Raw genomic sequence first — 12355 nt, forward strand, 5'->3', positions numbered from 1 at the left:
AGTGGGTGGTAGTCTTGTATTAAAAATTTACTTTTTTAAAAAAATTTTTATTTACTTATGATAGTCACAGAGAGAGAGAGAGAGAGGGGCAGAGACACAGGCAGAGAGAGAAGCAGGCTCCATGCACCGGGAGCCCGATGTGGGATTCGATCCCGGGTCTCCAGGATCGCACCCTGGGCCAAAGGCAGGCGCCAAACCGCTGCGCCACCCAGGGATCCCTAAAAATTTACTTTTAAACCTCACAATACCACTGCATTACAAGGAAAGATTATCTTCATTTTATGCTTATGGAAATGGTTGCTCATAGAGGTTAAATACCATGCTTAATGTACAGTTACAAAGTGGCTTGACTAGGTTTTGAATCTAATCCTCTGACCTTACAGCCTTCAGTCTAGTTCTTCTATGTATCTTTCAGTTGAAATTTAAATATTTAGAGTAAGTTCTCACAGCTCATTCTAAATACTGCTTATTTAGGAATCACTTTCATATTGAGTAATTTCTTAGGGGTATTAATAGAGTGAGAAAAGGTGTGTCAAACAATTTTTCTGTTTTATTTTTGGTTAAATATTTTTCTCTGTAAATATTTATATCTTAACATTACTGTGAAGATACATGAGTTATATTATTAACATGAGAACTAAAATATATTTATCTTAAATGCTTATGCTTTTTTATAATAGCTGCATTAACATTTTTGCTAATTTCATTATCTGATTTTTGGGTTTGTTCTATTGACTTTTTTTTTTTCCTGGTTGTAAGTCATATTTTCTTTGTACATCTAGTAATTTTGATTGGATGCTGGAAATTTTAAGCGCTTAGTGCTGCATTTTTGTTGATCCTTGAGCAACATGGCGTTTGAACTGAATGGGTTGACTTATGTGTGGATTTTTTCCCAAAAATTTATAAATGTATTTTCCTTATAATATTTTAAAAATCTTTTAGCATACTAAGAATTGTAAGAATACAGTATATAGTATATAGTATATACAGTGTGCATAATATGTTAATAGACTGCTGCTGGGAAGGTGGCTATTATTAGGAGGTTAGTTAGGTTTTTGAGGAGTCAGAAGTTATATGTGGCTTTGTATGTTGCTATCCAATTTCCCCAGCACCATTTTTCTTTTCTTTCTTTTTTTTTTTTTTTTAAAGATTTTATTTATCTTCATGAGAGACAGAAAGAGAGAGAGGCAGACACAGGCAGAAGGAGAAGCAGGCTCCATGCAGGAAGTCTGATGTGGGACTCAATCCCGGGTCTCCAGGATCACACCCCGGGCTGTAGGTGGCGCCAAACCGCTGTGCCACCGGGGCTGCCCCACAGTGAATTTTTGTGTGTTGATTTTGTGTTCTGCAAGTTTACTGAATTTTTTTTCTTTCTTTGTGGTGGTGTAGGGTTTTCTCTATGTAATGTTACATCATGTGCAAATAGTGACAGTTTTCCTTTTTCCTTTCCAATTCGGATGGTTTATTTTTCTCTCCTAATTGCTCTGGCTTGGAATTCCAGTATTGTGTTGAATAAAATGGTGAGAGTTGACATCCTTACCTTGTTCTTGATCTCAGAGGAAAAGCTGTCAGCTTTTTGTTGCTAAGTGTGATGTTACCTGTGTTATAATAAAACTATATATAGTAATATATTAATATGTTGAAGCACATTCTCTCTGTACTCACTTTATTAAGGGTTTTTATCATGAATGGATGTTGAATTTTGTCAGGCGCTTTTTCTGCATCTATTGAAATGGTCATATGATTTTTATCCTTCATTTTTTTTTTAAGATTTTATTTATTTATTCATGAGAATACACAGAGAGGAGAGAGAGAGAGGCAGAGACACAGGCAGAGGGAGAAGCAGGCTCCATGCAGGGAGCCCAACATGGGACTCGATCCCGGGTCCCCAGGATCACGCCCTGAGCTGCAGGTGGCGCTAAATCGCTGAGCCACCGGGGCTGCCCTATCCTTCATTTTGTGAACTTGTTTTGTCACATTGATTTGCAGATATTGAACCATTCTTGCATCCCTGGAATAAAAACCATTTGATTGTAGTGTATGATCCTTTCACTGTATTGCTGAATTTAGTTTACTGATTGTTTTGTTGGGAATCTTCACATCTATGTTTATCAGTGATATTAGCCTATAATTTTTTTTTTTAAGTAGACTCCACGTGGGGCTTGAACTCACAGCTGTAAGCTCAAGAGTTGAATGCTCTACCAACTGAGCCAGCGAGGCACCCATAGGCTGTAATTTTCTTTTCTTGTGGCATCCTTGTCAGGTTTTGGTATCGGGGTAATGCTGACATTATAAAATGAGTTTGGAAAAGTTCCCTCCTCCTCTTCTTCTATTTTTTGGGGAATTGTTTGAGAAAGATTGATATTCTTTTTGAATGTTCGTAGAATTTACCAATTCTATCTCATTTCTGGGTGACACTGCTTATTACAGTTCCATGATATCCAGGAACTCAACCTCTCCTGGCCTCCAGAGCCAGAGGATCAAGAGGCATCCCCTGAGTGATAGCTATAAAAATCAGAGCCCAAGACTTAATGTAAAAAGCTTTCTGGGAAGTACTGGTGCTCTAGAGCACCACAAAGGAAGAGCACAAAGATCGTGCCCATCAGTCTTCTTCCCCAGATAGTGTTCCAGCGGGCTCTAGGATGTATATGTTATATTAGGTGCTTGCTTCTCAGGTGTGTCTTCCATACAACCAGGTAAGCCTCCTTCACTTTGAGTCTGGGTGCAGTTAGCTGTCTCTCTTAGCTGTGCCCTGGGGTGGATGAGTCTGAGTGTGTGTGAGCCCTTTCTCCGATCCCAATCTTGTATTCTTGGGATGCGACCCTGTTGCTTTTAGAAGATAGATGTTTTGAGGGCTTGCCTTTCAGGTTCATGTTTTAGAAGTTGGGATTCCTGATGTGTGGTTTAAACCTTTTTTTTTTTAAATTTTTTTTAAAAATTTATTTATGATAGTCACACAGAGAGAGAGAGAGAGAGAGAGAGAGGCAGAGACACAGGCAGAGGGAGAAGCAGGCTCCATGCACTGGGAGCCCGACGTGGGATTTGATCCCGGGTCTCCAGAATCGCGCCCTGGGCCAAAGGCAGGCGCTAAACCGCTGCACCACCCAGGGATCCCTGGTTCAAACCTTTTGTTCCATAGTGAGAAGCTCCACGTTTTCAGGCTTTTCCAAGTTGTGGGTCACACAGCACTATAGATGGGGTTTATGGTGAGAATATTTCTCAGCCTTTCCTGTTTGCTTCAACGTGGTAGGTTTGTTTCCAGTCTGTCTGAGACCTCTGTGGTATGTTTGAGTTCCCTCTCCTTGCTTTGCGATCCTGAAATTGCTTCCAGGCAGAAATCAAGTGAAATTATAGGGCTTCCTTTCCTTAGGTGTCACAGCCCTCTGCTGTTGGCCAGTGTTTGAAAGCAGTTGTTTCATATATTTGATACAGTTTTTAGGTGGTTAACAGTGGAGGTAAAGTCTAAACTTTATTATTCCTCATGGAGTCCAATGCATAATACTTGGTGATATGAACAAGAGTCCTACGAGAACTTCCAATAAAAAAAAAAGAGCAGTTGAAAAGTTTTTGGCATGGGCCGTTTAAGCACTAAGCAAATAAATACCAGTTGTTACTATAATCGTATGATATCGTCATTATAAAGAAAGTCTAGTTTAATGGCGTTGATTTTCATTGTGCCAATTTTTAGTGTCCTTTCATTTGATAAAAATGCGGTAATAGGTGGGAGGCATTATTCTCCTTATGCCATTTAAGAAATTATAACAAAGATTATTTACCTTTACTATCACTTTGAGTTCCCTCTACCTAGCCATTAATTCAGAAAGGCATTAAAAAATATTTTCTGCCACCAGCCCTAATTTTTCTTTTCTTTTCTTTTCTTTTTTCTTTTTTTTTTTTTTTTTTTTTTTTTTTTTTTTTTTTTTTACCTGTTTTGTTTAAACAAAAAAACCCTTCTTATTTATACTCTATTACAAAACTTTAAACACTAGGGCCAGGGACTTCTGGGTGGCTCAGCAGTTGAGCGTCTGCCTTTGGTTCAGGGCGCAATCCCATTCCAGGGATCGAGTCCTTCATCGGACTCCCTGCAAGGAGCCTGCCTCTCCCTCTGCCTGTGTCTCTGCATCTCTCTCTCTTTCTCATGAATAAATAAATCTTTTTAAAAAACCTGGGTCAGAAGTTTCCAATTTTCTTTCTTTTTAAAAATATTTTATTTATTTATGAAAGACACACAGAGAGAGAGAGGCAGATATACAGGTAGAGGGAGAGGCAGCTCCATGCAGGGAGCCTGATGTGGGACTCGATCCTGGGTCTCCAGGATCACACCCTGGGCCAAAGGCGGGCACTAAACCACTGAGCCACCCAGGCTGCCCTCCAATTTTCTTTTAATAAACTCTTAGGGCTTTTTTTCTTTTGTTGGTTTTCTTATTGTCCCAGTTTGAAAATAAATGCTATGGCTGTGACGTTTCAGAATTTGCCAAACTTGTGGAAGAGTTCCGAAATTTTGGGGTGAAGCTTCTGCAGTCCACCAGTGGCCACAGCCATGGCACATTTGAATGGGTTGACAGCATGTTTGTTCGGGCTCTGAAGTCTGGAGATTGGCTTTTGATGGACAATGTTAACTTCTGCAAGTAAGGACCTTCTGCTTAATCGCAACATTGATATTTGAGATATGCTTGTCAAAGTAGAAACCCAGTTGAAAGCTCTGGTATTTTGAACCCATTGTTAACTAGATACATATTCCTGTGGTGAACAAAGGTCATTAGTTTCAAGATTTTAGTTTTGTATGACTGTTTTGAACTGAGCTGAAGGCTAACACAATTGGGTTACTTTTCCAACCATTTTTGAGGTAGACCTTTTTATTTGATATCGAAAATACTCCTTTTGTTAGGGTCATTCTTGAGGTCAAATTTTTGAAATAGCGATCTTTTACAGGCCAGACATTTAGTAAATGTGCATCAGTGTGTATTGCTTTGATTCTGAAGTAAGGAAAAAGGCATCGTAAAACTTCCGTAGTACACAGCATAATAGAAACTATTCCAGGTCAAGATGATGAGTTTCTCTACCTGGAGATTTTTTCAGAATGTTTGAATAGAAATCCAGGTGTCTTCAAATTGGTTTGATAATGTTAGGAAGTGGAGAGATGGAGAAAGAAAAAAGAAAGAGCTATAGATCATGGAACAATTTTCCTTAATTTCATTTACTTATTTAACAAATATTTTGCATATTTACTGTTTGTAAATTTCTGGAAAGAATGCCTTTGGGAGTGAAAAGGGGACTGGACAGGGAGAGAGAGCACAATTCTATATGGGGGGAATGGTCTATGCTTAAGGACGACCTGAGTCAGGAGCAGTAGGAGGCCTGTGCAAGGAAAATAGAACCAGTGCAGCGTGTCAAACTGTCACCATTGTATTTGAATTCTCTTTGTGCAGCCCATCGGTGCTGGATCGTTTGAATGCTTTGCTTGAACCTGGAGGTGTTCTCACTCTTAGTGAGAGGGGGATGATAGATGGATCCACTCCCACCATAACACCAAATCCCAATTTCAGGTATTCTTGCCTCTTAAGTTTCTGCTTAAGAATCTGACTGCCTCAAATAAGTAGGACCTTCTTACATGTTTTATTTATACATCCAGTTATAAGTATATTCACCCATTTATTGGTTCAGTTAGCACATATTTATTTAGGCTTTGCTATTTGCCAGACTCTGGGATCACATCAGTAAACAAGAGGGGTCTCCTGGTTGGCTCCGTAGGTAGAACATGTGACTCTTGATCTTGGAGTTGTGAGTTCAAGCCCCATTGTGGGCACAGAGCTTACTTTAAAAAATAATAATAAAAAAATAAGAGAGGTGAGGTCCCTATTGTGGGATGATGGTAAAGGGTAGAAGCAGGGAGACTGATCACAAGTTTTTTGCAGTAGTTCAGGCAAGAGATATGATAGCTTAGACTAGGGTGGCCATATGAGTGGGACTTTCTAAACTATTTTTTTTTTAATTTTTATTTATTTATGATAGTCACAGAGAGACAGAGAGACAGAGAGAGAGGCAGAGACATAGGCGGAGGGAGAAACAGGCTCCATGCACGGGGAGCCTGATGTGGGATTCGATCCCGGGTCTCCAGGATCGCGCCCTGGGCCAAAGGCAAGCGCCAAACCACTGCGCCACCCAGGGATCCCTGAGTGGGACTTTCTGATGGATGTGTGGGTTGAAAAAAAAGAGGAAGCAAGGATTTTATACAAGATTTTGGCTTGGGTAATTGGTAAATATGGGAACCATTTATTGAGAAAGGAAAGACTGGCAAAGGAGCAGGTTTGACATGGGAAGGTTAGCAGGGAATCCACTGTTTAGCTTTGGAGATGTTGGCTATATGGAGATGTTGCTAGACATATATGAAGGTAATTGTTTCAGGAGAATACACTGCTCCCTTTTCTGATCTCTGTAGGTGAGTTAGAATGATGAATTAGCACTGTCTGATTTGGGGACTATCTGAAAGAATTTATATTCTCAGCATTAAAGGTGCATTGGATAAACAGTTTCTAAGGAGAATAGGTTTAGAGAAACTGATTTTGCTATATTGGTGTATTTTGGCACTAAAAGATAGAATATAGATGAAAATAGCAGAGTTTTAGTTAATGGTATCTCCCTCGATAAACTCCCTGAAGTTCTAACACATAGGATTTGCCCTCATCAGTTGTTGCTGAGCTGCATCATTGGTTGCAATGATTTTAATTTTTAATTTTTTTTCCCTTTGAATTGCTAGACTTTTTCTCTCGATGGATCCTGTTCATGGAGAAATATCCCGAGCTATGAGGAATCGTGGACTTGAAATCTACATTTCAGGAGAAGGGGATGGAAACATCCCAGATGACCTGGATCTGAAAGTTCTGCTGCACAGCCTTGGGTTGGTGGGGGATAGTGTGTGTGATAGCCTCTTGGCTCTACACACAGAGATCCAAAGCACTGTAGTAGGTAAGGTGCTTGACTTACAGACCTCTGCAGAGTTTTATTCTTCTAGAAATTCATATGTTTTTTCATTTGACTGCTAATCTAGGAGTTCTTAAATTTAGTGTACATACAAATAGGAATTACCAGAAAAGTCTGTTAAAAATAGAGATGTGCTGATGCCTATCTTCCCCCTAAGAGATTGGGTTCAGTAAATCTGGGTGAGACACAGAAATTAGTATTTTAAAGAAGCTCCCCAGATGATTCTGGTAGATTCATTCAGACACTCTTACCTTAAGGAATACTGCTTTAGGCACTAAAATTTGTAAAGTTTATCCCTTTTATCTGGTCATTGAGTCTTTTGAAGATAGAATAAAGAGGGAACTTTGAACTGCTTAAAACAGACAGGTGTTATTTCTTCTAATAAAACCTATCTGTCCAAATATACAGGAACAAGCAAGAATAATAACAAAGGTAATGATAAATGCTGTATATTGAGTAACTGCTATGTGTTAGGTACAATGTCTGTTGGTTTTTTAGTTTTCACATTAATTCATGGCATGTTTTCGTGTTACAGAATAGGGTTCAGAGAGGTTGAATAACTCATCAAAGCCAAACAGTGAGGCTTTGAATGTAGTTCTGTTGGATTTTAAAGTGCATGGTCCTTTATGAGGCCATGCTCATTTTGCTACTTCAGCGTTTGTCAACTTTAGATTAAGGATAATAAATGACCAGGCTTTGTCCTACTTGTAGTTTTCACTTTCCTGCAGTATGTTTGTGACAGCCAGAAATGGAGGGAGGGAGACAAGATAGGGAAGGAATATGAATGTTCTTACAAGTCCATAGTGTGCTGGTGAGACTCTAGATTCTACTTAGAAGGCTTTCTAAGGTAAGTGGGTGGATTGAATGAAACAAAGTTTGATGAGAAGATGAATTTCTCTATTTTCATTGGAGATTTTGCAGAATCTGTTGCCCATAGATGGCAATATTTTTTTTCTTTATAGGTTCTCCAACGTCCTCTATTTCAACTCTAATTCAAACAGCCTTATTCATTGTGCAGTACCTACAGCGAGGGCTGAGTTTAGACAGAGCCTTTTCTGAAGTATGCTGGGAAGCATATGTCTGCTCCCAGCATTCACCAGCAAACCGGAAGGTACCATGAAGTATTTCAAACAGCTTTCTCATTTATAACACTTTGCATTATTTGGATGGGGGAAATTCCTTTTATTGATGGTGACTTTAATGAACTGAGAGTGGAGCACTTCAGTTACTCTGTAGTAGAGACCTGGTATCTAAGTACTTTTCTGGAAAATAGGTTAAATGTAAATATTCTTTGAAACTTAACTGTCTTTAGGCAAAGTGGAATTTAGCTTGTAGTGTTGAAAATTGAAGACTGATGAGAGTTGTGGGATGATCACAAAGGTCCTGGAAAACTATTATTCCTCTTCTACTTTTTGGTAATAGCACTTAGATGTTGCCTGTGTGTTTTTATCTCCTACCAGCTTGCACAGGCTTTACTGGAGAAACATGTTTTTTCTCTTCGAGCACATGAAACCTGGGGTAACTCCATCCTTGCTATGGGCCTGTGGCCAGATTCTCTGCCCTCAGCTCTCTTTGCTACAGAAGACTCTCACCTGTCTGTAGTCCGAAGTGATGGACAGATCTTAGTATATTGCCTTAACAGGATGAGCATGAAAACCAGCAGCTGGGCCAGGTTAGTGGAGCCTTGAGTTTGTGTCTCTTTGGCATCTTGACTTTTTTTTGATGGTAGTGGTCATGACCCAACATGTTTGACCGGAATGTTATATGGTCATTTATTACCCAGCTGTTATAGTTTCCTTGTTCATTGTAATATTGCTCCCTATTTATTATTCACTAGATATGTTTTAATTATTCTCCTTTGAAAGGGACTAATATTTTCCCTATTACTTCTTTGATCTGTTATTTGTAAAGTTATTTTCCTGGTTCTTTGAAATGTAAAATGAAAGTTCATTCTAGTACTGACTTTGCCTTATTTTTCTAATGAATTTCAGGATTCAGCCTCTTACCTTACCCGATTTAGAGAAAATTATGCAGTCTCCTAACCCTGAGAGCTTGAAATTCAGTTCAGTCGAAGTGGATACTTATTGGATTGATGAACCAGAAGTTCTGGCCATGGCTGTTAAATTGCTTATAGAACGAGCAACCAATCAAGATTGGATGCTCAGAGTTAAATGGCTTTATCATTTAGCCAAGAATATACCACAGGGGTTGGGTGAGTTGAAAAGCTTAATTTGTACAATAAGTGCATAAATAAACTATTTTAGTGCCTCAGTAGCTGTATTATCCTGTGAGGACACTTAAAATTGTATCTGGGAGATCTAGCAATAAATTTGTTACCTGGCCTTACTATTTGTATAGCTGTTAGAAAACATTAAGGCATGTAACTGCCCTTAGATGTGTCCTAAGAGAAACTTTGCCCCTGTGTAATCCTTAGCATTTCATGGTCTTCCACTTTTCTATCAAATCCAAAAGGAAAATGTACTATATCATATTACTGCTTATTTTTTTAACATGCTGCTATACAACCATCCTATCTGAGGAAGGTTGTTTTTGGTAAACTTCATTTGCCTTAAAGTGCTTAAGAGACTTATTTTAGTTCCAGTATTCTAAGTTGTCCTGCTTAATTTCTTTGTACTTTTTTTTCATTTTAAGAGGAAAAACCAACCTTAACAACATTGCACGGGTTGCAAAGTACAGGACTTGGAATTTGTTGGTAGAACTTGTTGCCTAAAGTAGTAGAGTTTATATGAACCCTTCTATCCATGAGAACTTAGCCAAAGAATATGTGTATTGTATTATGCATGTGATCTGTCTAAAATTGTATAGAGAGAATTTGTATTTTATCTGCATTGTCCTGTATGAGAGCTACTAGCCACAGGTAGCTACTAAAATGTAAATATAAATTAATTAAAGTTAAATAAAATCTAAAATCCAGTCCTTAGTTGCACTGGCCACATTTCACATGCTTACTAACACAAGACTAATGGCTGCCCTCACACTGCAACTATAGGATGTTTCCATTATTACAAAAAGTTTGCTTGGACAGCCCCACTTTAGATATTAACATTATTTCTCCTTTCTCCACAGAATCAATACAGATTCATTTGGAAGCCAGTGCTGCATCTCTTAGGAATTTTTACTCAAATTCTCTCTCAGCTGGGGTCAGTAATGTCATCAAAATATTACAACCAAATATAACAGGTACTGCACCTGATTTAATTTCGAGTTCAGGAAATGCACAGTTTAGGAAATTGGTTCATTGAGTCCATGGAAAAAGACCTGTCACAACTGCCACTATAATAAACACTGTATTTTGGAAGACTCAATGTATCCAGATGCAAATTCCACTTTTTTTTGTTTGAAACTATCCATTTATTCTTTAGTCTTTGAAAGAGGATGGTGATATACAACATAGGGAGAGAAAATGGGAGTTGGAAGACTGGTCTGTGGTCCCAACTCAGCCACAAACTGGCTTCATTTGGAAACCATCATTCATACTTACTGCCTATGTTTGAATAATAGGGGAATTCTATTCATTTTTCTGGGTCCCTTCCACTCAAAGCATTCTGTTACTTATTAGTGTTGTTAACAGAAAGGGTTTTAAGCTATGGGTATATAGTGTGAATTACTTCAGAAGGTACAAAACCTTAATAAACTTTTTAAAGCCTTAAATATAAAGTTACAAAACCATAATGATAAAATAAATAGCCATTCAAGGTATCTAATCAAATGAGGCATTCAGGGACACCTGGGTGACTCAGCTGTTGAGCATCTGCCTTTGGCCCAGGGCATGATCCTGGGTCCCGGGATCAAGTTCCGCATCGGGCTCCCTGCGTGGAGCCTGCTTCTCTGCCTATGTCTCTGTCATTCTCTCTCTCTCTCTCTCTGTCTCTCATGAAGAAGTAAATAAAATCTTAAAAACAAAAAGCAAATGAGGCACTCAGAACTTTTTTATTTTTATTTCTTAAAAAGACTATTTGAGACAGAGGACAAGGTGGGGAGAGGGGCAAAGACAGAGGGAGAAGCAGAGTCCCCACTGAGTGGGGAGCCTGACTTGGGGCTTGATCCTGGGACCATGTGCGGAGTGGAAGTCAAACACTTTACTGACCTAGCCACCTGGGAGCCCCCAGAATTTATTTTTAATTAGAGTAAGATTCTTTTACTTGAAGAGAATAATATGAAGTTGGTTGAACATAAGCATTATGTTCATAAGCATAATGAAGAAATTAGGGACATGTTCACAGAACCAGGTTTTTAATTTCCCATCTCTATCTTCATTTGATATTGATCAAAACATACCATTGCCATTTGGTTTAGAAGAAAACATGCATGATGCTTTTGTGCTACACCAGTTGTCTTTTGTACACTAAAGGTAACAGGTAAACGTTTGGGAAGAAATCAAATAATAGGGAAAACTCCTGTACTGGTCATGTTGTGGCTGAACTAAATCATGCTTTCCCAAGTATGAAAGAATTTTGGTCTTTGGGAATAGTTCTAGAGTAGCAGTTTCCCTTTTTAGCAGGTATCATTTGCCCACTGTTGGAACATAGTAGGTATGCCTTCATCTTCCTTTTCAAGTGTATAGCTTTGGATCATGTAGTCTTACTGGACTTTGGAATGTGAGTTCCCTCCATGTACTTTGCTGTTCACAGTAGGCATTTGTTAGTCTACTGTATAGTAGATAACCTTTATTTACTATTATTTATTTTTAAAGTTTTTATATGTTAATTGAATTTAAATTGCTTTATTATTAGTTTCAGAAGTAGAAGTCAGTGATTCTTCTATAATACCCAGTGCTCATTATGTCCTATGCCCTCTTTAATGTCCATCAGCCAGTTATTCCCTCCCCCTTCCTCCTCTTCTCCAGAAACCCTCAGTTTGTTTCCTGTGATTAAGAGTCTCTTAATGGTTTGTCTCCCTCTCTTGTTTTATTTTTTCCTTTCTTTCCCTATGATCCTCTGTTTCGTTTCTTAAATTCCACATATCAGTGAGATCATATGTCTTTCTCTGATTGACTTATTTCACTTAGCATAATACCCTCTAGCTCCATCCATGTCATTGCAAGTGGCAAGATTTCTCTTTATTTGGTGGCTGAGTAGTATTCCATTGTATACATCTATATACCACATCTTCTTTATCCGATACATTCATCTGTCGATGGACATCTGGGCTCTTTCCTAGTTTGGCCATAGGGGACATTGCTCCTATGAACACTGGGGTGCAGGTACCCTCTTCAGATGGTAGATACCTTTAAGATTTGAAGTGCTCCACTGACCTACCCAGCCGCTTTGAAGTTTATGTTACCTTTGTTTTGTTTTGCCTCCCTTTTTTGAGTTCTCACAGCCTCTGGAGAAAAGTCAGATCTGATCACTGC

The 12355-nt window shown here is 38.7% G+C and overlaps 1 protein-coding gene across 3 annotated transcripts in view; it reads left to right on the forward strand.

Moving 5' to 3' along the window:
* The window catches only part of LOC112923152 (midasin-like), a 167671-nt gene that overhangs the window by 94800 nt on the left and 60516 nt on the right, over nucleotides 1–12355 (forward strand). For all 3 annotated transcript variants that reach the window (XR_011998423.1, XM_072745083.1, XM_072745084.1), the window contains exons 44-50: nucleotides 4469–4628; nucleotides 5430–5546; nucleotides 6758–6966; nucleotides 7944–8092; nucleotides 8442–8653; nucleotides 8973–9193; nucleotides 10069–10182. Coding sequence is in view for 2 of the 3 variants with exons in the window: in XM_072745083.1 (XP_072601184.1) it covers nucleotides 4469–4628; nucleotides 5430–5546; nucleotides 6758–6966; nucleotides 7944–8092; nucleotides 8442–8653; nucleotides 8973–9193; nucleotides 10069–10182 (1182 nt within the window). In the remaining variant the exon portion in view is untranslated. The remainder of the gene's footprint in view (nucleotides 1–4468; nucleotides 4629–5429; nucleotides 5547–6757; nucleotides 6967–7943; nucleotides 8093–8441; nucleotides 8654–8972; nucleotides 9194–10068; nucleotides 10183–12355) is intronic.

This window comes from Vulpes vulpes, unplaced genomic scaffold (genome assembly GCF_048418805.1).
Source record: "Vulpes vulpes isolate BD-2025 unplaced genomic scaffold, VulVul3 Bu000000635, whole genome shotgun sequence".
NCBI classification, from domain to species: domain Eukaryota; kingdom Metazoa; phylum Chordata; class Mammalia; order Carnivora; family Canidae; genus Vulpes; species Vulpes vulpes.